The sequence below is a fragment of the Pteronotus mesoamericanus genome, unplaced genomic scaffold, assembly GCF_021234165.1.
Source record: "Pteronotus mesoamericanus isolate MK-2021 breed Mesoamerican mustached bat unplaced genomic scaffold, CSHL_Meso_final contig_202, whole genome shotgun sequence".
Taxonomy (NCBI): domain Eukaryota; kingdom Metazoa; phylum Chordata; class Mammalia; order Chiroptera; family Mormoopidae; genus Pteronotus; species Pteronotus mesoamericanus.
Window position 1 is genome coordinate 8,164,128 of NW_026555086.1, and position 26,710 is coordinate 8,190,837.

The 26,710-nt window shown below is 50.1% G+C and overlaps 1 protein-coding gene and 1 pseudogene across 1 annotated transcript; one reads left to right on the forward strand and one right to left on the reverse strand.

The window, feature by feature from the left end:
• Window positions 1–3,377: 3,377 nt before the first annotated feature.
• Window positions 3,378–11,358, reverse strand: LOC129068164 (60S ribosomal protein L11-like; annotated as a pseudogene).
• Window positions 11,359–22,121: 10,763 nt separating this feature from the next.
• CCL22 (C-C motif chemokine ligand 22) lies at window positions 22,122–25,957 on the forward strand. Its single transcript, XM_054570275.1, has 3 exons — window positions 22,122–22,194; window positions 23,380–23,503; window positions 25,876–25,957. The coding sequence occupies exons 1-3, from the start codon at window positions 22,122–22,124 to the stop codon at window positions 25,955–25,957; spliced, it is 279 nt and encodes a 92-aa protein (XP_054426250.1).
• Window positions 25,958–26,710: the final 753 nt, after the last annotated feature.

The following is a 26,710-nucleotide window of genomic DNA, read 5'->3' on the forward strand; positions in this document are numbered from 1 at the left end:
GCTTTGCCACTTATCAGCTGTGTGGCCTCCACAGCCTCTCCCTCTTCCGGGGGCGCCGTTTTGTCTTCTACAGAAAGGGTGTCATTGCCCGTCTGCCTCCCAGGGCTGACCTGGAGACAGACTGCTCTGGGAAGGTGCCCAGCACCCTGGGCTCTCTGGGGAGAGGGAATGAGGAAGGAGCTCCCACTCTCTCAGTCTTGGAATTTCTTATCATGAGCATGTATTACATGGATCATAAAAAAGATACCAGGAAAAGGCATCTGTGGTCTGGACACCCTCACTGGACACCTATGGTTCTGCTGGTGGATGACCGTGGTGGACACAGCCAGGGCGTGAGGTTATTTGCCAGGGGAAGGGGTTGAGGCTGGGCAGGTTCTGGGTGGTTCCAGCTTCCCCAAGGGCCTGCTGGGGATGCCAGGGCCTAACTTTAAGATTGAAGGACGCTGCCTCCAGGAAGCCTCCTGGTTTGCATTCCTGGCCACGGAGAACTGAGCTCAGCCCTTCGCCCAGAGAAACAGGACAAAACTCACCTGCAGAAACAGCTCTGAGCAGACACAACAGTTATTAAACTAAATGGAAACTTACCTTTAGCTACACCTTCCCCCCATCCGCCCCCCTTCCTGTTATTTTTGTGTCTTCAGCCCAGCTCCTTCCCAATGACTCACAGAGGCTGCCTCAGAAGTTTCACTTTCCTTTCTTACCTTCCCCCACTTGCATCAGGAAGTCTCTGGCCAGAGATCCTGCCCATTGTCTGTTTCCCCTTTGAACCTCAGGGTGTTAAAAAGGCAGTCAGAGCTGCAATCACCATTTTGTAATTTTTTTCTAGGTCACCAGTTTATCACAGAGGATATTAAAGAGGTCAGAAACTGAGGCGCTTCTGTCCTCGTGGAGTTTGGGGCTGGGCACAGCAGCACATGGAAGCTCCTCAGATTCTCTTGGATCTCTTGGCGGCTTCGCTGCACAGGCGCGACTGATTAACTCGCTGGCCCTGGGTGATTGGTTCGACCTCCGCCCCTCCTCTCCCCTCCTCTCCTGGGAAGTCAGGCAGCGGGGGCCCTCTATGCCTGGCTGGTTCCCTGGCAACCACCTTCCCGCCCCAGGTGCTTTCCGAAAATCGAAAATCGCCTCATTAGCCCGAACCCAGTTCTGGAAAGGGGCTCGCTCTGACGAACTGGACCCCCGCCTCACCTTGATGGCCCTGAAGGGTTTTCAGGAACTGAAGACAAGAGATCCAATGTTATAACAAAACCTGCCCCCACTGCTCTCATCACCCAGGAGACCCTAAGGGCCTGACATGGTGGGAGCCAGGAGCTGAAGACAGAGACCAATCGCGTGTGACTAGTAGCGTTTGGTGATCCGAATGACGGAAGACTCTAAAGTTATAACACTATTACGTAAAAATGTTAAACATACCAAAATGCTGAATCCCAATGCATACTTTAAACATTTTTTACATCATATATCTAAAACAAATCTGTTGGCAGGCATTACATTTACATGATTCTACTTTAAAAGGAACAAAAGAATCAATAGCGAGAAGCTTTCCTCCCACCCCTGTCCCCAGTGTCCTTCCCCGGAGGCAACCCTGTTCCCAGTCACTCTTGTGGTCCCTGGTATTTTCAGCACAGACAAGCACATACTCTCAAGTCCTGCTAATGCCGCAGTCTCCTCTGCACACGGCTCTGCCCCTCCCCCACTAACAATAGATCTTCGGCGTTGTTTGCAAGAGTCCATGAATGCCTGCAGAAGCTGTTTATTTTACAGAAGGGGAAACTGAGGCCCAGAATGGTCTAGAACTCACAGTCTGGGGCTCATTCCTCAAGTTGGAGGGTGAAATTCCCTGAACAAACTGTCCCTGCTCAAACATATTATGCAAACAAAACAAAACAAAACTCAGAATGAAATAGAAATCAAACCAAGATTTATTTATTTGTTTGAAGTGCCCTTGGCTCCTCAGAGGGAGGGGAAATGAGAGCCTCCCAAGCACACGCTGAAGAGCAGCTGCCCCGATTCCCCGGGGGTCGTCTTTGAGCCAGTGCCCACCGCCATCTCAGATGCCTGCCTTCCGGGCCCAGGCCCAGCCGGGGCAGGGTCTGTGGACGCCCTTCCAGCTGTGCCCTTCGCCTCCCTGGGCCTCCGGGTCCATCTGCTCCAAAGGGCTCTCTACGCCTCATCAGCTGGGAACTGCTGCTCCCTCTTCTGTGTTCCCCAAACACATGATTTACGACCCGCCCGGTGCCTGCCCCCCACCCCCGCCATGTCCTCCTCTCACCCTGGAAATGCTCTTTAATTAAATGCATGAAGTTCCAGGGCTGTGCCAAGCCCTCTTCATGCGCTGAAGTCTCAAAACTGTACTGATGGGTGTGGAGAATCTGGACTCATTTTACAGACAAGGAAACTGAGGCTTGGACAAATCAAGGAAGCTCCCTTATGTCACCAAGCTGGTTGGTGTTGAAGAAATCATACCAGGCCAGCTCTGCTGACCGCAGGGTCCCTAAGGTGTCCTACCACTCCCTTGGGCCTTGATATTCAAGTGTGAACTTAGACAAGTTCACACCAACCCCCAGACAAGGAGTCTGGACGCAGAGAGGGAGAGTGACTGTCTAAAGACACAAGGGACTGGGGCAGAGCTGAAAGTGCAACATTTCCTTAGAGATTTGGGGGTTTTTTATTATTTTCTTTTTTCAATTTTGATTTTTTAAATTTTCGATTTTTTTTTTTTTTTTACTACGAAAGAAGGGGAGGCAGGGAGAAAGAGAGGGAGAGAAACACTGATATGAGAAACCTCAATTAGTTGCCTTCCAAATGTGCTCTGGCCTGAATCAAACCCACCCATGAACCAGTGACCTTTCCATTTGAGGAAGACGCCCAATCAGCTGAGCCACTTGAGCTGGGGCATATCCTGTGGATTTTTATCACGTGCAGCATATGAATAGAACACCTCTGTTTGCTCCCAGTTGCTCCTGATACAATGGTCTAAGCTCCTAGCTGCGTGCCAGGCACTGAGTGGCTTACACAGATATTTGTCATGGTGGCCCAGCAGGAAAGAGGGTCTTGTCTCACTTCACAGAAGGCAGAACTGAGGCCCCGAGAGGTGCTGACACAGCTGCCTGGGAGCAGGCCCCCCCACCCCCCCGGCCCAGCCCCACCTGCCGTCTCAGCCGGCGCGGCTCCTTCAGAGACTTGAGGGCGTGTAGCCCTGCGAAGGGGGCTGGTGGCCTTAATACTTAACAACAATCGTTATTACCCTGGGGTCTTGTTACTGGGTGACCCTTCTTCGTGGGTCTGGGCAGGAAGAGTAGAGCTTTAGAGGGAAGGTTCAGGACTTTTCCTGGCCTTTCCACAGGCAGGAAGGTGACTCAGATATTCCTCCTGGCCTAAGGTCCAAAGTTGGCCTGGCATCCCAGCGCCTGGGGCCGGCCCATCCGGCAGCGGCCTCTCTCTCTCCCACGAGGGTGTGGAGGCAAGTTCTTCAGGTGATTTCCCTGGAGGGGAGATGGGGGGCTGTCAGTAGCTGAGGAACACTCAGGGAATAATCTCACTCCTGGGAACCTCGGAGACGGGGAAACTGAGGCCAGAGAGGGGGCAGTAATGGATCTGAGTGGCACAGAAAGTCAGAGGCTGGGCAAGCCCTACCTGGAACATTAAACAGTCCTTGGAGAGGTTTGCTGTGAGCTTGAGGCTGCGACACCGTGATGAACAAGGCCCAGGCCCTGCCCGAAAATGCTCACGGCTCCGTGCGGAGTGAGGTCCTGAGTGAGCAAAGGCAGCCTGGCGGCCTGGGGGCAATGCCTTGGAATTCTGTTTGGTGGGGGGAGGGGAGTACCTCAGGGAAAGCGCTTGGATGGGCCTGGAAGGAGGCATTGTGGGGGGCGGGGGGGGGGGGGGAGCATTCCAGCAGAAGGAAACAGCAGAACCGAAAGCTCAGAGGCGGGATCTGGCCCAGGGACTGAGAGGCAGTGGTATGTTAGACGTGATTCCCAAGATTCGGGAATCAGACTTCTCAGGTTTGAATTCTGGCTCTTTCACTTAGAGCTATGGACCTTGGCAAGTATCCTAAGCTCTCGGTCCTGTTTCCTTCTCTGTAAAATGGGAAAACAATAGTACCCACCAAAAAGGGTTTTTGTGAGCATTGAATACATTGATCCGCCTAAAACAGAGCTAGGCACATAATTTCCATCTGCTATTATCGACATCATAATTGGCCCCAGAATATTCCAGTGAGGTCTAGTGCACTTTCTTGTGCGCTTGGCTCCACCTTCCTCTTTGGGGCTCCAGGAAACCTTCCCTCACCTCACTCTTTATTTAAGACTCCGGAAGGATGATCTAGAAAGGGAGGATTCTGAGAGTAGAACTACTGGAGTTTTTGAAAAATTCCAGCTGAAGTATTGGGATCCAGCCCCAGGAATAAGGACAAGAGAGAGGAGGGGAGATGGGAGTATAGGAAGGGGGAGCTGCTAAAGACAGAGCAAAGAGATGGCCTCATTCCCTGCAGTGGCCCTCTGGCCTAAAGGCTCCGGAACTCTTGCAGGACAAGGGAGGTCACAGATTTACAACAATTAGTTACACAAAGAATTTTCCCAGGCCTCCCATATGAAATGTCCAGGGACATGAAATGTCCAGAAGCAACTTGGGGTGGGTGGGGAAGTCAGCAGGGGGGGAGGGCGCGCGGATCAGGTCTGGGCCTTCCCTGAGCAGCTTAGCCCCCACCTCTGGTTAGGGGCAGGCAGGAGCCTCCAGAGTCACCAGCCCACCTCGACCCATGCCAGGGGCATGGTGCTACCTTCCCAAGGTGACCCCAGGGTCTGCGGAAGAGCCCCGTCTGGAGAGGCATCTCTTAGGAGCCAAATGTGCTCATGACTTCCAGGGTGGGCATAGGTCACAGAGACACAGGGAACAGGACCTGAGGAGACAGGAAGGTCTCCAACAACCCACTGGAGGTCCTCCTGCTTCCTATGCCAGGCGCTCTGCCCATCTGGGTGACTGAGCTTCTCTCTGGGTCTGTTATTTCCTTTCCCTTGGCTGCTGTGGTCTCCCTAGGTCCGCTGCGCCCCATCCCCCCAGCCCTCACGGTGCATGGCTCCTGCTCACAGCTTTCCCTCAAGGGAGCACTGCCTTCTCCACCGCCGACCCCCATGTCAGAAACACAGCAGGGTTTGGGGGGAAGGGCTGACACCTCAACCCGTTCTCCAAGAGGGATGCCTCCCCAACAATTGTCTGTCCAACTGAGTAGTGGTTTAACCTCTAATTGGTTTATTTATTGAAAAATAAACAAACGCATGTACTAAATTCTTTTTTGACATCAGTATTACATGTTATCTTAATTTAGGTTGCTATAACAAAACACTGGATGTTTTCTTAACAACTGAAATGCATCTCTCAAGGTCCTGGAGGCTGGAAGTCCAAGTTGACGGTGTCAGCGAGGTCAGGTTCGGGTGAGGACACACTTCCGGGTTGTAGGCTACAGGATTCTGGTTGTTGTAGCCTCACGTGGCAAGAGGAAAGGGTGAGCTAGCTCTCAGGCTTCTTAGAAGAGCACTAAACCTGTTCATGAGGCTCTGTCCTCAGGACCTGATTGCCTCGCAGAGGCCCCGCCCCCACAGGACCATGGGCACTCGATTCCTTAAAGGAAAGCATAAATGAAAAAAATTAATCAACTAGACTACATCAAAGCTAAAATTTGTGTTCATCAGAAGACACTGTTAAGAAAGTGGAACGTCAAGTCAAAGAGTGGCATTAAAAAACTCTCATCCAGAACAGGTGAGGAACCCGAAAAATTGGTGAGAAAACAACAAGCAGGGGTAAAGGTCAAAAATACCTGAACCAGCCTTTCACAAAGAGGATTTCCAAGTGGCCAAACAATAAAACAGAGCAAACTTGAAATGGTGTTCGATTGCTTTAGTCATCAAGAACATGCAAATTAAAACGATAATGAGTGCTGACACTCACCCTCAGGAAGGCTGAAAAGACAATGAGACGAGGCCAGGTGTCTTGGAGGATATGCAACAACGAGATGCTTCATGCACTGCCGATAGAGGTGTATGTAGGTAGGAGGCCTGGGAGAGCGCTTTTGCAGTATTTTTGAAAGCAGAATGTGCGTATGATCCTGAAATTCTACTCTATGATGCATACCTCAGAGAAATGTGTGTACCAAAGGACATATACAAGAATGTCCATATTAGCAGCATTCACAACAGCTCCAAACTGGAGACCACGCAAACGCCCATCGACAGTAGAACGGATAAATACATTGTGTTTTCTTTGTTGTTGCTGTTGTCTTTGCCAGGCCTTTTTATTTGATTGTTAAGTGTACAATGATTTTTAGTGAATGGACAGAGTTGTGCGGCCATCACCACAACCAAATGGTAGAACATTCCATTACCCCAGAAAGACCGCTCAAGCTCAGATGCCCTCTTTCTCTTTTCCCCAGCCCCAGCCCCAGCCAACTGCTCATCTAATCAATCACTGTCTCTGTAGATGTGCCTTTTCTGGCAATTTCCCATGCATGGAATCCTTACTCAATATGGGGCCCTTTACATATGGCTACTTTCACTTAACCTAGTGTTTCTCAGGTTCGTCCTTGCATGTATTAGCACTTTGTTGCTTTTGAGGGCTGAATACTATGGCATTGTATGGGTGTACTACAGTTTGCTTATTCATTCATTCATTCACGGACGGACACAGGGGTGGGGTTGTTTCCACTTTTCGGCTGTCATGGATAATGCTGCTATGAATAGTCATTGTAAGTCTTTCTGTGGACATATGTTTTCATTTCTCTTGAGTAAATATTCCTAGAAGTGCAACTGTTGGGTCACGTAAAAACATTTTGTGTTTTGCTTCTTAAGAAACTGACAAACTGTTTTCCAAATTGGATGTGCCGTTTTGCATTTCCAGCATCAATTTTTGAAAGATCTAGTTTCATCCTTGCTAAGAAAAGTTGCTGTCTTTTTTGATTAGAGTCATTTTTGTGGTATGAAGTAGTAACTTACTATGTTTTAAATTTCTCTAGTGGCTAAAGATGTTGAATATTTTATCATGTGTTTATTGGATATTCATATGCTTTCTCTGGTGAAATATCTATTCGGTTATTTTGCCTATTTTTAAATTGGACTAATTGTCTTGCTGAGTTGTGAGTGTTTTATTGAATGTTGTGTATTTTTAGATATATGCCTTTAAGCAGGTCTAGATTGCAAATATTTCCTTCTAGTGATTAGATTTTCTTAATGGAAACTTTTCTATTTAACGTTTCTTTAGCAGAAACTTTTCTGCTAAAGTTTCAAATTTTGATGAAATTCAACTTATTAATTTTTTATTTTATAGATTGTGCTTTTGTTGTTACAGCTAAGAAACCAAAGATTTTTCTCCTGAGTTTTGTAGTTTTAACTTTACATTAGGTCTCTGACTCATTTTGAGTTTAATTTTGTGAACTGTGTGATGGATGGGATCCAACTTTATTCCATTGCACGTGGCTATTTAGTTGTCCTACCACTATTTATTGGGGGGGGGCATTCTTTTTCCATTGAATTACCTTGGCTCTTTTATTGAAAAATCAATTGACCATAAATGTAAGGGTTTGTTTCTGAGCTCTCAATTCTGTTCCATTGATCAATATATCTGTCCTTATTCAGTCCCATACTCTGTTACTGTAAATTTATAGTAAGTTTGAAATTGGCGAGTTGTGCCTCCTAACTTTGTTATTCTTTTTCAAAGTTGTTTTTGCTATTCTAGGAGCTTTGCCTTGTAATATAAATTTTAGAAACAGCTAGTCAATTTCTCTACATACACACAAAAGAGCCTGCTTGAATTTTGAAAAGAATTGCGATCTAAAGATCAAATAGAACAGAAATTCCCTATTGACAATGAGTCTTCCAATCCATAGACATAGAATGTTCTTCTGTTAGATTTCTTTGATTTCTCTCATCAATAGTGTATAATTTTCACTGAACAGATCTGGTACTGTGTTAGTTAAATTTATGCCAAAGTACTCTATTCTTTTGGTACGGCTGTGAATGAAATTGTTCTCCTAATGTTATATTTGGATTGTTCGTAAGCAGTACTTAAAAATACAGTTGATTTTGTATAATCTTTTATCCTGCAACCTTATGGTATTACTATTATTTCTAGCTGGGTCATTTTTCTTTTTTGGTAGTTTCTTTGGGATTTTCTGCATATAATGTCCCGTCACCTGTAAATTCTTTCTTTTTGATCTGAATGCCTTTTATTTCTCTTTGTCGCTTAATTTCTTGGCTAGAACCGCCAATAAAATGTTGAATAAAAGTGGCCAGAGCAGAAATCCTTCCCTTCGTTTTGATCTTAGGGGGAAACTGCTCAGTCTTTCATCATTAATTACAATGTTAGCTGCGGGTTTTTCCTAGATGCGCTTTATCAGATCGAGGAAGTTCCCTTCTATCTTTAGTTTGTTGTGTTTTTTTATCATGAAAGGATGTTGGTTTTTTAAAAAAGAATTTTATTTATTTTTGGAGAGAGGGGAAAGAAAGGAAAAAGAGAGAGAAAGAAACCAGGGACTGAACCTGTAACCCAGGCAGGTGCCCTGACTGGGGATCGAATAGGAGACCTTATGCTTGGAGGGATGACACCAGATTAACTGAGCCATGCCTTTGTCACATTAAACAAAATCCTTTTTCCTTTCCAGACAAGGGCCCAGGCCCAGGCAGCAGATCCAGTGTCTCTGGGGCTGCAGCTTCCTGGGACTCAGAGGAAAAGAATGCAAGGAGAGGGTCCCTACCTTCGTGGTAGATCCTGGGTGGGGCGGGGGGCGGTGGGGCAGGTCTTTCCTCAAGCAGACAGCCACAGACTACAGGAGTGAAACTCATTAGGTTGTCTTGCTGCCTGAAGTCTCCTGGGGATCCCTTGTGCCCCCAGTTCTCGTCTACCTCTCCGTAGTTTTCCTCCGGTGCCCAGATCATCAGGGCAGACAAATCACAAGAGAGTGAGGGTCAGAAGGCAGAATGGAAAGAACCTTAGACTGGGGGATGTACTTCCCTGGGTTTCTTCTCTCCTCCTTCCACATCATTTCTCACCCTCTTTTGCTTCCCTGTTCTGATTCCCTCCCTGTAGGATGTTGTCTCTCCTCATAGCTTCAGCCACCACCTCTTGTCTGGGATCTATGAAGGGGGTTTCCCTGGGACAGGCATGTCACCTCTCCAGCTCAGACTTCCCCCATCTGTGAAAGGAGCAATGGCTACCCAGTTCCTTTCAACCCCGAAGGGCTGTTGTGAGGACCATTTGGAGCAGAGAATGAGGAAACTTTGACCCTCACACACCCTCGTAGTGTCAAGTATCATCAACTGCCATTTCCCAGAACTAGAAGCCAAGGGCTTGGCTACAAAGCCTCAGCCCAGGGACGTGCGGCTTTGTAGGCAAGCCCTTGCTGCCTGTTTCGGAGCCCCGATCTCTGAAGCTCAGAGTCCCACTCCAGAGGCTTTACGGGGCCTCTGGTTCTGGTGGCACGCTGAAAAACCAAATTGGAAACCCACGAGAAGTCTCACATGGCAGAAGAGAACAGTGGAATGTGTAGGATTATTTGCTTTTCTAAGGGATTCTTCTTAGGAGAAAAGCAATTATGATTTTATAACGAGACTTGCTCTCAGAATCTAGGCCGGAGCTAGTTCCTCATTCAGAATAAAGTAAGCGCTGGAGGATGAATCATCGGCCCCTGCTTACCTAGCCACAGCCCCTTGGATAACTTTCAGGATTTGCAAAGAGCCTGGCTGGTTCTTCATTAAGCTTGTTTCCCCTTCTTCGTGGACGAATATTTCCCAGCCTTCCTTGTAGGAAAGTGAAGCCACATGTTGGAACCTGGTAAGCGAAACGTGAGCAGAGCTCACACATCTTATTTCTAGACCCGGGCCACATAAGCCTCCCTGGCTCCACGCCCTGTTCTGTGTTCCCTCTTTGGCTTCCTGTATGTTAATTGGCACAGTGACCTGTTAACAACAGCAGGGCCGCAGACAGAAGGAGTCGGGGCCCCTGACCACCCCTCATCGAAAAGCTGCCCATTAATCAGGAACACCACCGTGGACTTCTCATAGAGAGAAATCCACTCATAGCACGTCTGGGCTTGTTTGGGGCTTGTTTGTTACAGCATCTAGTTAGCCTTCCCGATCCCACCTGCTTTCTGTTAAACTACAGAAGACACCTTGTATCCTTCATGAGTTTAATAATTTTTCCAAATCCACAGAAACCCAAAATATTTTCTTACACCTCTGTCAATACCTTCAACTACAATATGCCCCGGTGTTTCCTCCCCTCCCCCACCCTGAAGCAGATCTTCCTGTCATGAGCGTATCACCCCAGGGTGGGAGTGGAGAGACTAGGAGCCAAGGAATTGGAGACAGCAAATATAGACAATCCTTTTGAGTTTTACTGTAAAGGTGCACTATTGGATGCAGATGAGGAGAGTCAAGGCACTGTTTTATTCTTATTCTTTTTTTTAAGGGGGAGGTACTGTTTACAATTTTTTAAATTTTGTTTATTTTTAGAGAGGGGAAGGGAAGGAGAAAGAGAGGGAGAGCAAAGTCAATGTGTGGTTGCCCCTCACGCACTCCCCACTGGGGACCCCGCCTGCAACCCAGGCGTGTGCCCTGAGTGGGAATTGAACCAGTGTCCCCTTGATTCACAGACCAGTGCTCAATCCACGGAGCCACACCTGCTGGGGCTACTTTTATTACTTCCTTTTAATTTTTTCAGTGAAAAAAAAAATATTTTTCTATACCAAAGACAAAAATATATATATATTTAAATATATATAATATATTTAAATATATGTATAATATACATACATATTATATATATATTTGGTCTTTGGTATAGAAACAGGAATTTCTGTCCCAGGAAGGACGATCCCATGATACCTATGTTCGAACCAGCGCACGGCCCCCTGCAGATGTGGCCCACCCTGCATTTCTTGCCTGCGATGCTGAAACCTGGCCTACCCAGCACCACATGCAAGTCCAGGCCGTCAATACCAATGCTTGGGTCGTATTTGATCCCCTGACTGATATGTTTCTGAATCCCAGAACCAAAGTTTCCAGTCTCTGAGAAGTTATTTTTCCATAACTCATACCCTCGCGCCTTTAGACCGTTCTCCAAGCCTTTCTCTGCCTTAGCCCCTCACACTGTGCAGTGGATGGCGATCTCTTCGTTTCCCCTGATGCCGAAGGAGGTGACGGTGTCTCTGGCCTCGGAGAATACAGGGGTCTGGTCTGTGAGCTGCCCATGGACTTTGGCTGCCCGGGTCGGTCTGTCTCCACTTTCCCCCGCACGGATGCTGAGACGGAGCTTGTGGATGCAAAGCTCCCGCATGGAGTCCTCCTTCTCACCTTGGTCCTGTGCCATGTGAAAAACAGGAAGAGAGCTTTAATTTTTATTTATTGAGAGAGAGAGAGCGAGAGGAAGTGCCAAGGGGACAGAGAGAGAGAGAGAGAAACATTGATTTATTGTTCCACTTATTTATGCATTCACTGGTTGACTCTTGTATGTGCCTTGCCTGGGGAATAGAATCCACAACTTTATCGCATCGGGACGACGTTCTAACCAACTGAGCTATTTGGCCAGGGCAAGGCACTGTTTTCCTAAGATAAGAGAACGAGCAGTGTGTTGCATGCAGATGAGAATGACACAGCAGTCGGGGGGACACTCATGACGCAGGGCAGAAGTGGGAGTGCGGAGGAGCAGTTGCCTTGAGTGGGAGAGGGGATGAGTCAGGAGCAAGAAACAGCCATGTCGTGGGTGGACGCGGTGGCTGCAGATGGGTGTGCTCTCCTGAGAACCTCTTTTCTCAGGGAAGCAGAAGTCAGGGTCATCCATTGAGAGTGAGGGGCAGGGAACTGGGGGTGAAGGTCCGAGTGGAGGGAAGAAAGACTGGAACAGCCCCGGAGAGGGGAGAGCGAAGGAACCTGGGAAGCGTACCAGGACTTCCCGGCAGCCCGGAAGGCCCATGAGAGACTAGTGACCGTGAACTTTCGGGCAGCATGACCGGGCCCTTCTGTCCAGCCATGTCCACCATGTGCAGGTGCAGGGAGTGAGGAGGTGGGCTTTACCTGGTCGTGGTTTTTGTCAGGAGGTAGCAAGAAGATGGGTAGTTGACATTATTTGGGCAAGAGAGTTGAGGGTATAGGTCCATGGTATTTGTAATGCAAGTCCATGGAAGTTAGTAAGGAGAGAAGTAAGGACCTGAGGGAGGAGCAAGGGACAGGGAAAGGGGACAGGATCGGGTGGGTGGAGTGGAAGGACTGTCAGAATCAGACACTCAAGATAATGAGCTGGCAGACAGATGGTGGTGGATGGAAAGCGGGGCGTCTGCGACGGAGGTTGTGCAGCAGAGCAGTTACTGGTAGTGAGGAGACCGAAGGCGTGACCGTGGGAGCGAGGGCCGAGGTAGGTGGAGGGTAAGTTCACTGCAGTGGAGGTCATGCAACTGAGGGGGGTGACTGAGGTCACCGTGCTTGTGACAGAATCATGCTGGAGAGTATGACTATGAGCTGGGAGCCAAATTGTCACTGAGGGAGGGGTGACGCTGGGGGATGTGTAGACGGTGGCAACGGGAGTGGGTAGGGGATGGTAAACTCTGGGGAGAAAACAGCCACTGCTAAGAAGCTGCAGGGGAAGCAGGGTCCTCACGGGAGAACCAAGTTTAGAGCAAAAATGTGGAGGGGCCAGGGAGACTGAGGCGTCACAGAACTCTCAGTAATAGTGAACATGGGGAAACAACCTGAATACCCGCTGCGGGGGGAATGGATAAGCAGACGATAGGTTCGTCCAAAATGGAATTTGCTGCACACAAAAGTGAACGTGGATATACGAGCTCCACGTGGATCAAGGTGAGAAAAAGCTTGCAAACATAAACTTGAGAGAAATACGCATATTGTGCAAGGCCACACACAGTACGATGCTACTCATGTAAAATGTTAACACCCACCAAACCGTACTATGCTTACTTTATAGACTATAAAAGGATAATGATATGTTTAGGAAGGACCCCTAGCAGCTTCAGGATGCTGATTTTGTGGTTACCCATGGAGAGAGAGGAAGGGGAAATAGGTGAGGGTAGGGGTAAGGCAGCTTTGGTTGTATCTAAAATATTTTACTTCCTAGTAAAGAAAGGAAGAGAAATGAACCCAAACATAGGAAAGAACCAATTGCTGTTAAGTCTTGGTTGTAGGTCCCAAGATTTATTTTATTTTGCTGTATGTTTGAGAGACTTCCTTTGGAGTTCTACAGTGTAACCCAGGGGGGATTTTTATAAAGTACAGTAATCAAGACAGTGTGGTACTGGCATAAGGATAGACATATAGATGAATGAAATAGAGTAGAGAGTCTAGAAATGAAATGTATACTTTTAGAGGCAAATTGGTCTTTGACAAGGGTTCCAAGACAACTCGATGGGGAAAGAAAGGCTTTTCAACAAGTAATGCTGCGACAACTAGCTAGCCACTTGCAAAAGAATGAAGTTGGACACCAACCTCACACTGTATATAAAAGTCAGCTGAAAATGGATCAAAGGCTGAAATGTAAGAGCTGAAAGTATGAAACTCTTAGAAGAAAACAAGGAGAAATTTTCATGCCCTTGTATTAGGAAGTGGTCTCTTAGGTTTGACACCTACAGTACAAGTAACCAAAGAAACAATAGGTAAATTGGACATCATCAATATGAAAACGTTTGTGCTTCAAAGGACACTATCAGCGAAGTGATAAGGTGAGCCAAAGAATGGGAGAAAATAAAGGTCTAATATCAAGATACCTAAAGACCTGCTACAACTCAGCAACAGTAACAACAAAAAAACCCTATTTAAAAATGGGCAAGGGATAAGAATAGACATTTTTCCAGAGAAGATACACAAAAGGCCAATATGCGTATGATAGGATGCTCAATATGATTAGTCATCAGGAAAATGCAAATCAAACCACAATAACCTATGACTTCACACCCAGTGGGTATAATCAAAAGGATGGACAAGTTACCTTATGACTAAGCAACTCCCCCGACCCCCGGCCACCAAAAAGAGATGGACAGTAACAAGTGTTGGGGAAAAGTGGAGAAACTGGAGCTCTCCTACGTTGTTGGTGGGAATGTATGGAGAATGTAGCACCTCCTGGAAACATTCTGGTAGGTCCTCAAAAAGTTAAACCGCATTACCACATGACCCAGCAATTTCACCCCTGCTTATATACCCCGAAGAGTTGGAAGCATATGCTCACACAAAAGCTTATTCACAGTGTTTACAGGAACATTATTCATAGTAGCCAAAAACTGGAAACAATCCAAATGTGTACTGACTGATGAATGGATAAATAGACTATGTCTATCCACAAGGAAATATTATTCAGCCATAAAGAAGGAGTGAAGTACTGATACATGCTATAGCATAGATGGCCCTTAGGCTAAATGACAGAAGGCAGTCACAAGAGGCTATACATTGCATGACTGATTATATGAAATAGCCACATAAGGCCGCCTCATTGAGACAGAAAGTAGATTTGTGGTTGTTGGAGGTGGGAAATAGAGGAAAGACCAGAGTGACCGCAGGTGGGCACAGTGTTTTTCTTGGGAGTGACGAACATCGTTTGGAACGAGCAGCAATGGCCGTATACCTGCGAATATATTAAAAAACCACTGAATTATACCCTTGAAAAGATGGATTTTTACAGCATGTGAATTATATCGCAATTTAAAAACAAAAACAAAAATCCTGGGGTCAAAACGGAGTCCTTCAGTGCGGTCCCTGCAGATGGTTTCCGCTCTCTGAGCCTCGGTTCCTCATTCGAGGTGACTGAACAGAGCCTGGGCCAACCCCTGTGGAGACGGACTCCACACAGGGCCCGTCACTCTCACAGGTGCCTCTGTTCCTAATCTGACCTTGGCTGCAGGCAACGAGCTGTTAGAGCCCAGCTGGGCTCTGGTGTCAGATCCGAGTCCAAATTCGGGCCCCAGCTGGGTGTGAACTCTCTCTACATCTCAGATTCCTTGGGGGAGAAAAGTGGATTATATCAGTGGCCTCTCCCAAGTGTTGCTGTGGGGAGATGATGGGGTACTGAGCGTAAAACACACGACACACTGTCTGGCACTCAGGAAATAACAATTGGCTGTCTTTTTCATTATTATTATTATTATTATTAATTATTATTATTGTGGCCATCTAGCTCCCCATTTTTTAACTTTTTATTCTCCTCCCCTTTATTTCCATCCATCCCAGGATTTCCCAGCTGCCCTCAGAGTCTACTCTACTGGCCCAAGTGGTGACCTGGACTCAGCTCCAAAGACAGAGCCCCCCAGCTTGCCCTGCACTCAGTCGTTGCTCACAAGGTCCCAGCCTTGCCAGCCCACGGGGTCGGGCCCTCAGATAAACGGGCTCCTCCTTCTTTCCAGCTCCTGGGGACAGGATGAGGTGCAGATTTCCTCCTCCCAAGGAACGGGTGGCAGGATGTGTGCGGGGAAGCTGGCAGCCAGCAGCTCAGAAATTCCTTTCCTGCGGCCCCCCTACCTTTGCTGAAAAGAGGAAGCTCCTAGGCAGCTGTCCTGGGGAGGGACTTTTTCTTTGCAAAAGCCCAGCCTTTCTACTTCTAGGAATTTGTCCCCCAGGTGCAGTCCCCCTAGTCACTATGCTCGAGTAAGGTTACTTAGATGACTTAAAAATCTGGGAAAACCCAAAATGTCCATCGGTAGGCGACTGGCTACACGCATTTGGCCCATCCACGTGATGGAAAGCACACAGCCATTGGAAAGAATGAGATGGAGGTAAATGTGCTGTAGGGAACTGATTCTAAGATGGAAAAAGAAAGGTACCAAACAGTGTCTCGTATTAACGGCAGGCCACGCCCTCCGCTCCCTCGCCCCACCCTCTCCCCTGCCTTCCCTCCATTCTCTCAGGAGCACCTTTGCAGGTGTGCTAGCACAGGCACAGGCTGTTTCTGAAGGAGGGACAAGAAATCATCAGGCCTGGTTTCTTCTGAGGCCAGAAATGAAATACAGTGGGTGGGGGCGGAGGGGGGTCGAAGGGAGGACAATATTCCAGACAACCCCGGCTTGTGCTGCATGAATTTAAAACTTCATCTTATTGAATAGGTCCATTATGCCCATGGAATAACATTTCAAGTCAGGTTGGAGGGTGTTTATTTGGTGGAAAGGAGGCCTCCCCTCCTCTGATCCCCTGCCCCACCCTCGGCCACATTTCCCTCCTTGGGGGCCACGGAAGCGGTCAGTTGTGTGTCTTTCCACATAAACACTATGCATTTGTGGAAATACATGTTTATATGTAATTAAGGCAATTTTAATTGTGATAAAGTATACATAACGTAAAACTTGCCATTTTGACCATTTCTAAGTGCAGTTCGGTGACATGAAGCGCACTCGCCCTGCTGTGTGGCCATCACCGCCACCCACCTCCAGAACTTCCCCGTCTTCCCAAGCTGCAACTCTGTCCTCATTAAACACCCCCTCCCCATCCCCTCCTCCAGCCCCTGGCAACTGTCATTTTACTTTCTGTCTCTAAGGATTGGACACCTCTGGGTACCTTATGCAGGTGGAATCATATGGTATTTGGCTTATTTCGCTTAGCATCTTGGTCTCAAGTTCATGCACGAGGTGGCCTGTGTCAGAATTTATTTCTCCTTCAGGATGAATAATATAGCCCATTGCATGGATTTACTGCACTTCGTTTATCTCTATTCATCTATCAATGGACATTTGGGTTGTTTCCATTTTTATGAATTTTTTTATTAAACAGAAATTGATTTCAACAAAAGAAAAAGGAAGTTTGGGGGAAAGAGGATTTGCTTGCTCTGGGAGATTTCCGTGCATCGCAGCCAGTGCCGGGCGACTGGGGCGGCGTTGCTCACAGGCAGGAGAGAACACCCCCTTCACAGGCACCTGCCTATGGCTACCTGCCGGTGACTCCCTGCCTTCAGCCCCAGAGGGACTCCCCTTTCCTTTCTTTAACTGCTGGCCCCCTCACCCTGCCTGGCAACTCAGGGCTCCCTGAATGCAGGACCTACCACTTGTCCCTCCCCAGAGAGGCCAAGGACCCTGGGGGAACAGAGGTTGGCTGGTTACAAGTGTGACTCACCCTCCTTCTAAGTCCTACAGAAAAGAGGTGATAGCCAAGCCATCGCTAAGGGTGTAGGGCCCTGCAAGTCCCTGGGGACACAGGTGCTCTCCAGGGGGGAGCCCCTGAGGCCACCCCTGGGAAGGGCCATGGTCCTGGAGGGCCCCATGTGAGAAAACCCCCATTTCAGATGAAGAACCGCCAGACCAATTCGCCGTCCCTCGCAGTCCTCCAAGCACAGCCCATTTTTCAAAAATGACTTCCACATTTAAAAATATTTTTTTCTCTCCCCCCATGTTTTTATTATGAAACACGTTATTTTAAAAATATTTTATTGATTATGCTATTACAGTTGTCCCAGTTTTCCCCCCTGTCCCCCCTCCTCCCTGCACCCCCCTTTGCAGCCCCCCTTGTAAGTTCTTCGGCTTCTCCACTTCCTATACTGTTCTTAACCTCCCCCTGCCTACTTCGTGCCTACCAGTTATACTTCTTATTCCCTGCACCTTTTCCCCCCATTCTCATTCTCTCCCTCGCCCTCCCCACTGATAACCCTCCACGTGATCTCCATTTCTGTGATTCTGTTCCTGTTCTAGTTGTTTGCTTCATTTTTATTTTTTAGGTTCAGTTGTTGATAGTTTTGAGCTTGTTGTCACTTTACTGTTCAGTTTTTGACCTTCTTTTTCTTACCTAAGTCCCTTTCACATTTCCTATAGTAAGGACTTGGCGATGATGACCTCCTTTACCTGGACCTTATCTGGGAAGCAGTTTATCTGCCCTTCCCTTATGAAACATTTTAAATGTTCAGGAATGTTGCTAGAGTAGTTCAGTGACTACCAGCATACCTGCTACCTACCTGCAACATTGTTTACATGTTTCCATATGTGTTTTGTTTCTCCCTTTCTCTGTTTGAGACATTAATATTCCTATACGTACACATATATGTACAAACATATACATATATACCTGTGCATACACATGTTATATATAATATGCACACATATACATATACATATACATATGCACACATATCTATATAGACAGACATCTACACACACTCAGACACACATATTTCCTTGAACATGAACTCTTTAGAGGTAAGGGCGTCATGACCTTCATCCTTAAATTCTTTTGTGTGCATCTCTTAAGAACAAGGGCATTCTCCTACATACTCTCTAAGTCTTTATTATACTTAAGAAAACCAACGAGAAAGTCCTGATATCACCTAATATTTAAATTTCCCCACTTGTCCCCAAAAGGTCTTTTACTGCTGTTTTTCAAAAACTAGGATTCAAGCAAAGTGCCTGCACTGCACTGATTTGACTGTTAGGCCTCCTACATTCTTTTCATTCAACTTAAATGTTCTACTTCTGGTTTAAACCACCTTGACTGTTGCTCCTGGCACGGTTGTCTTGTAGAAGGTCAGGAAGATCCCTCCTTCTAGAACTGTCTGCTTGTTTTCTTGCAGGGTCATTCACCTTCTTCTTCTACCCTCTGCATTTCTTACAAACTAAAGGTTAGAGCTAGAGACGTGGTTGGATTCTGGGTAACACCTTTTCTTTTCTTTTTTTAAAGACTTTTTTTTTTTGAGAGCAGTTTTAGGTTCCCAGCAAAATTGAGGGGAAGGTACTGAAGTTTCCTGTATACTCCCTGCCCCCGCAGATGCGCGGGGGTGGGGGGCTCCCAGACCAACAGCCCCCACCAGAGGGGCGCATGCATTTCAATCAGGGAACCTACAGGACACTTCACCCTCCTGGGCAGTCCATTAGGGTCACCCTTGGGGCTGTGTGTGTTGTAGTCATCACTATGGTATCGAACAGACGAGTTTCACTGCCTTAAAAATCCTCTCTGCTGCGCTTGTGCACCCCCCGCCCTCCACCCCCGGTCCCTGGCGACTGTGTTCTTTTTGCTGTCTCCATAGTTTCACCTTCTCCAGATTGTCAGTTGGAATCCTAAGATATGTAGCCTTTTCAGATTGGCTTCTTTCATTTACCAGTACACACTAAAGTTCCCCATTAAACAATAATTCCATTATCTGAGTGTACCGCCATTTATTTCTCTAGTTGCTTCCTGAAGGATATCTGGGTTGCTTTTAAGTTTTGACAGTTCTGAATAAAACTGCCACCACGTAGGTTTTTGTGTGGACATAAGTGTTCACCTCCTTTGGAATATGATCTCTGCATTGTATGGGAAGCATATGTTTATTTTGCAATCAACCTCCAAACTGACTTCTAAAGTGGCTGCGCCTGTTTGCCTTCGGGCCGCGCGCCAATGGGAGCTCCGCGCTCCACGCCCTTGCCCACACGCGGCGCGTCCGCGTTCCGGATCCCGGCCCTTCCCACAGGTGTGTGGCCAGCGGTAGCTCCTTGCTGTTTTCATTTGCCTTTCCCTGATGACAGATGATGGGAGCATCTTCTCATTTGCTTTTGTTTTCTTTTTTATTGGGAAAATACCCGTAACAAAACATGCCATTTTTAAGAGGACAGTCCCCCGGCGAGAAATCCGCTCATATCCCCGTGTAGCCGTCACCACCATCTACCTTCAGAACTTGACCCTCTTCCCGAATGAAACTCTGTATCCATCCCATAATAGCTGCCCGTTCCTTCCACCCTCCAGCCTTGGCAACCGCCATTCTGCCTTCTGTCTCCGTGAATTTGGTTACTCCAGGAACCTCGGGGACACAGGCTCATGCCACGTTGGTCCTGTTGTGACTGGCTTTGGGTAACACCTTTGACCACAAGTCTTCCCAGCGGATGCCGCGTACTCCTGCACAAGCCAGGAAAGCTCGCTGCTGCCCGCCCACCTCTCGCCCCGGGCTGCCGCCCTCGCTGCTCCCCCACCCCAGCCGCTCAGCCCTCTCCCCTGCCAGGGCCTTTGCCTGTGCCCTTTCCTCCCTGGCAGACTCCTCAGTTCCCTCTGGATTTCGGTTCAGTGCCCCTCACCCCCCACAGATGCTTTTCTGGACACCCACAACACCTTCCCTGTTTCATCTTCTTCCCGGCACTCACCACAACCTGCCATAACCACGTTTGGTCTTGGTTTGCCTGTGCATTGTCTTTCTCCAAGGTAAACACCGTGGGAGCAGGGACCTGTTCACTGCTGTGACCCTAGGTCGTGGCAGCGACCCTGGCATGTGGCAGGGGCTTGACTTAGTTTCCTCGTGCTGCTCTAATGAATGACCACAAACTTAGTGGCTTTAAAAGAACACAAATGTATTAGCTTATGGGCCAGGAGGTCAGAAGCCCGAAGGCCGTCTCCGGGGGCCACAACGGAGGGTGAGCAGGGCTGTGCTCCTCGCGGGAGCTCCTGGGGAAGGAGCTGTTTCCTCTCCTTTTGCAGTTTCCAGAGGCCTGTAGCCTCTGGGGCTCACAGTCAGCCTCGCGTCTGTCGCTGGGAGCCCTGCTTCCGTCATCCTGGCTCCTGTCTGAGCTGGACTCACCGCGGTCCTCTCCACGACCCCGTGATTACCTGGGCCATTCAGACCACCTATAAATTAGAATCTACGCTTTTCAAATGTAAGGTCACATAGTCACAGGTTTGGGGAATTAGAAAGTGGGCATCTTTTATGTTGGGTGGGGGCACTCTTCTGTCTAGGTAGGGACTCCATAATTATTTCTTGAACAAGTGATAAATGAATGAGGGGGTCCTTCTACAGATGGAGTGTGGGGTGCTGAATTCCAGGCCTGGCTTAGCTGCTCCCTGGCTCTGAGACGTTGGGCAAGTCCCTTCTTTCTCTGAGCTTCGGTGTCCTCCTTCGCTCGATGTCTCCTGAGCACCCACCCTGTACCCCGCTCTTGGTGGACACCGGGAATGCCAAGGCAAAGAACAGGGGACACCGGCCTTCCCAGAACTTGGAGGTCAGCTCCTGGGGAAGGTCCTGAGGATGGGGAAACCTGACCGCCTTCTCAGGTCCACATTCTCGGTCACCCAAAGACCTCTCAAGTCCCGAGCGGGCGGGCCTCCCTAGAATGTGACATTTCACATGGCTGTGGACGCACAAGTAGGAGTTTATGAGGTAAAGAAGTAGAAAGGGCATTCAAAGCCTGGGACAGGCCACAGACCGCTTAGAGGAACTGTGAGGAGTGGCGGGGGTGGAAACATGTGTGGAAAGGACGCCTTGAAGGCCACGGGCAGGAGCTTTGGCTTGGCCCTCAGGTCGTCGCGGATCTGCAGCAGGGCTTTGAAGCTCGAGAGAGACACATTCCGCTCGGAATCCGGGCTGCTCGCTCTGGCTGCTGCCCCAGAGGGAGGGGCTGAGGGGCCAGCGTCTGAGCCTGAGATGGAGGTGGCCCGGACTCTCAGGGACAACGGGGGTGGGGAGAAGAGGGCAGGCTTGAGAGAGAGAGTTGGGAAGCAGAATCCCTGGGACATGGTGGGAGAGAGACTGAAGAGGAGCAGGCGAGGACGAGCTCAGCAGCAGCTGGCGGGCAGTGGAGACAGGCAAGACCGAAATGCGTGTGCAAGTTCCTTGCAACTGTTCAGTGGACTGTGAACTGGCCCAAGTCGGGGCTTTGTGAGAAGCCTCGGAAGAGGCCGGTGATGCGGCAGAGAAAGCAAAAAAATGCACCCACAGGCCTCTCCCTGGGACCAGGGATCAACCATGACCGCCAAGGGCACCAGGCGGGTCTCAGTCCCAGCCAAGGGTTTGGAGCTGTTTAGCTCCCATCCATATTCTCTCCTGATTTGCTAACAAACACCAAAGCAAACAGGTAGGGCCATGAAACCATCATCCCCATTCCCAGAGACACCCAGTGACACGGACACATGCGAGCAGACCTTGGGAGCGCGGGCCTCCAAGGGGCCCAGCTCAAGGGGGATTTTGCGAGTCCCTTGAGACTCAGAGGGGAGGAGGGTTGGGGACCCCTCTGCTGGTTGCAGCCACAGAAAATTTCCTTCAATATGGAGGAAGCGGGAGTTCTCCTTTCACAATGCGAGTGTCAGAATTTGCTCACCAATGACTAAGAGCTTTTGAGGCTTGTGGGTGTAGCAACGCTTAAATATCAGACCTTGGTGTCTTCCGGCGATAATAGACACCTGGGCTGGGACTCACTGGGCAGGGCCATGGCTAGCCTGCGGACCGCGCTCCTGGCTATCCTGATCCTTCTGGCGATGGTGCTTCAAGCGACCGAGGCAGGTGAGGCTGGGGAGAGGGCGGGCTCTGTGCAGGAGCCAGGGTCGCACCCTGGGGCATCTTTCTCATGCAGGGGAAAGCACACTGGCCCCAGGGCTGATACCCCAATCTGCCGCTGGCTCCTGAGCGAGTCCCATTGCTTCTCTGGGCCTCCGCTTATACATCTGTTAAATGGGTAGTCTTGAAGCCTTAAGTCTAAGGTCTGTCTCAGCTGATTGGGGGTTGTGTTAGGCATGGCTGGGGGTCCTCTATTCCAGAGAACTGGAGCATAGGACCCTTGGCGGATGGAGAAGCAGCGGCAGCCAGGGCAGCAGACAGGGCCTGGGGCAAGGGGTGCTCCCTTGGAGAGCCGGTCCTGCCCTCCCACCACCCTGTTTTTGCTTCAGAACACGCCCCCAAGGCTAGGGTCCTGACTTGTTTTCTCCATGCCAACACAAACGCTCCCGCCCTTTGCCGGGTTGGGAGGGCGGGGCGCCGGGCCGGGAGTCGGGCAGCCAGGAGCAATAATCGCCCAGCGATGGGGGTTCCTGAGTGCTTTCCCTGCATTGAAGGCTCCATAGAGTCAGTGCCATTATTGCCCCTTCGGTCAGAGGGAGAAGTCGGGCCTTCCCTTCAGTGGCCCGCTGGGGCCCGAACGCCAGGCTTTGTGATTGGACTCTGCCCGAGCCCTTGTCCTGACTCTCCAGAGTCGTGCCCCGTGGCTGTGGGCACCCTGGATCCCCCTCCCCGGATCCCAGCCTCGCCGTTCGCTCCACGAAGGGAGTTAAAGTGAACGTGAACTGAAGCAGGCTTCTGAATTGCTGGGGCTGCATCGACGGCCCGTCTGCTTCCGCGGGGCCGGGGCTGGGGGCCCAGCACTTCTGACGAGCTCCTGGGTGGTGCTGATGGTGCCGGCATGCGCCTCCCTAAAGGGCAAAGTTCTAGGGCTCCTCCCTGTTCAGCGGCTCTGGGACCCAACTAGAATTGGAGGGCATCTTGGATGCCCTACCTTTGACCTTCACCTTTGACAAGACAGATCCAGAGTAATGACATTGGGCCCTTAGTGGTTTCTCAGAGGTCCAAGATTGGGGACATTGAGAGCCCAGAATCCTCTAGACACCGACCTTCCACGTGAGAACAGAAAACCTGGGTCAAAGGGCGGGGCCCTGTGTCCAGCCTGCGGCGCCTCTGAGCACTTCTCTCTCACAGGCCCTTACGGAGCCAACGTGGAGGACAGCGTCTGCTGCCCGGGCTACACCCGTTACCCCATGCCCCTGCGTGCTGTGAAGTATTACTACTTGACTTCGAACTCCTGCCGGAGGCCTGGCGTGATGTGAGTGGGGCGCTGGGGAGGCAGGGCCTCAGAGAGCTTCCAGGTGTAGCCCTGGAAAGCCCAGGTGTCGCAGCTGGGTAAATAGAGCTGGGCTTCCAGGTGCCAGTGGAAGGGCTTGCCTGCAATAGATGGCATAGCCCGGGCTTGGGTACACCTGGAAAGAATGTCATGTGATTGTTCAAGAAATATTAGGGGGTGCCTACGGTGTGGCAGGCAGCCCGCCAAGTTCTGAGGATGCAGAGAGGAGTGGACAGGTGCGCCCTTGCGGACGTGGTGGCGTCGGCGGTACAGAGCTACAGGGGATGGGCACAGGGTACAGGCAGCGTGCCCGGCGCTGGGGGGCCTGTAACAAAGGTGCTCCCATTAGAAGCATCTTGGATCCTCCCAAACGTCCCAGGAGTTGCCCAAGGCAGCCGTTCTTTCCAGAAGAAGAGTATTAAGAGCTCACACACGCAGAGAGTTTGATCTGGGCCAGGCACTGTTTGGAGCATGACTGTACTGAGTCACCTGACCCTCACAGCAACCCTCGCAGGAGGTTCGGTTACGCCCATCTTATAGATGGAGAAACAGGCTCCGGGAGGGGAGGAGATGTGCTCCGCGTGGCCCGGGCTGGAACCGGGCTGGAACCGGGACTCCTTTGCTTCTTTCTCTCAGTTTCTCCATTTCCTCTCCCCGCTTTGCCTGTCCTTTCCGGGGCAGCCTCTCCAGCTGCTGCCCTGGCTTCTCCGAACCTGCTGCCAAGCCACACACGAGGGCGGTGGGGGGTGGGCGGGCGGAGTTGGGCTTGGGGACTCACGATATCTTCTCATGACGTCTTTGGGGCTCCATCATCTTCTCATCCTCCTCCTCTTCCTCACTCACCTTCGTCCTTCGGAGGGGTCTGCAGGTGAATAACAAAGAAGGCTGAGGCAGGAAACCCTGTAGGGTTCTTGCCACTTCAACTCTGAGCCTCCCCTGCCCATCACGATCCCCAAATGATCACCTTTGTTTATTTTTATTTATCAAATGTATTGAGAGTGCTTGCTGAATGCTAGGCACTGTTATAAACCCTTTATAAATGTAACTCATTTAATCCTTGAGACAACCTTATGTAGCAGGTACAGTTGTGACTCCTTTTGACAGGTGAGGAAATGGGCTCGGAGAAGTTATAACGCCTCTCGGGCATCTCAGGGCACAGGAATACTAGGTGGAAAGTACAGCGCCTGGCAGGTACTGGAGGCTCAGTAAAAGATGGCACACGTGTGATTGCTGGACTTGGAGCTGGAAGGGGTTCTAGAAAGAACATGTCTTTACAAATGGGGAGGTGGGGGGCTGAGCTTTATCCAGTGTTACACAGCGGCAGGGCAGGTTGCCCACAAGGCGACGGTCAGCCTTGCACACTTCGTTTGCTTTCTGTTCATTGGTGCCCTGTGGGGCAGGGCCAGTCAGGGACGTAAGGGGAGCTAGGAGCTGCTAGGCCCCAGAACAGGCTCTTTCTTGAAAGGCGGGAAGGGAGTCCTAGGCTGGAAGTTGTCCTACCACCAAGGGTGGGGGCAGAGGGGCCCAAGGGCCCAGCTTGGTGTTTGCTACAGTTTGGGCAAGGGCAGGGGCCTTTGCCCACAGTTGCTGTGTGATGTTGGGCCCAGGTGCACTTCTCTGTGCTTCAGGCCTCTCAGAACGGCTTGGGTGGGGACACCACAAAGACGCTGGCCCCCGAGAGTCCAGTTCACCGCGAGCCCGGTGAGTCTGATCTTACCAGCTCTGGCACTCGGGCACGTGGCTTTGCCTCACGTCTCTTGGCTATGAAATGGGTGGAATAATCAGACCTCATAGGGTTGCTGTGAGGGTTTATGTAAAAAATTAATGTTAAGGGTTCAGGCGAGCTCCTGGCACAATTACATAGTCCTCTCTGCTCTTCAGTGTATATTAACTCAGCAAATGTCATCAAAATCCTGTGAGGTGGGACCATCCCTATTATACAGATATGGAAGCGGAGGCTCGGAGAAGTAAAAGGACTTGCTAACAAGTGGAAGAGCTAGCCTTTGAACCCTGACAGGCTGGCTCTGACGTTCATGCCCTTGGCCACTACCTGATGCTCTCTCCCCAAGGCCAGGCCAGCAATGGCTGTGAGACTCTGGGGCCGTCGCACTCCCTGGCCAGACCTGGCACTCAAGGCTGAGGCTGTGGGGCTGAGGGGCTGGGAGTTCTGCTGCCCATCTCCCCCTCTCCTCCCTAAGAGATGTGTTTGCATACAGCAGGTGGCTCACAAATGCTAAGCCACTCTATAGAGAAGGCATCTCCACACACAGCAGGCGACTCATAAATGCCAAGCTTTCTGGGTGGGATGTGGCAGCCTCCCGTCTTACGGTCTCCCTGGCGTCTCCTCCCTCCAGCTTTCTGACCGTCAGGGACCGGGAGATCTGCGCTGATCCCAGGCTGCCCTGGGTGAAGAGGATTCTCCGGAGGCTGAAGTGATGAGGAAGGGCCTGGCCCTGACGACCGTGGCCTTGGCTCCTCCAGAAAGGCTCCCGGAGCCCTGCCTGCCTGCCATGGCCGCCGCTCCCCGCCAACGACTCTGCGCTCCCTGATCTCCATCCTTGCAGCTGTCACCCTCCACGCTGCCACTGTCACCTCCCCTCTTCCTCCTCCAACCCATCCTCTGCCTCCCTGTAGCCAGAGGACCCACAGTTCTAGTCAGTTACTCCCCTGCTCAAGACCCTTCCATGGCTCCCTATTGCCCGTGGCTGGGATCGGGGCTCCTGAGTCTGGTGCCCCTGCCGTCCGCCTCTGGTCCCACCTCTGTCTCTGGCCCCGCCTCATTTCCCTTCGTGCACATTGGGTGCCAACACCCGCGCTGTACTTCCTACTCCTGGGTCCTTGCCTGTGCGCTCCGGACACCCACGGTGCCTCCCCATCCTCGCCCGCACGTGCCCGATCCCCCAGCCCTCCAAGGCGTTGCTCAGACTAAGCTGCCAGTAGCTGAGGTTTATTTTTTAGTATTTTTAATTTAAATATTTTTTTCCCTTTTACGCTTAGGTGGGCAGAATCAATGTCTGTCACTTTCTGCCCCCAAATCCTAAGTAATTGAGTTTTGTTTTTTAGACTTCTGCTGACCCTCCGCCCCTTCCTAGCAGCCCTGATTACAATCCGCCCAGCATTTCTAGGACTTGGAGGCTTGTCCTCCCACCTCACTGGCTGGAACAAGATCCGCACCTGAGTCCCTTCTGT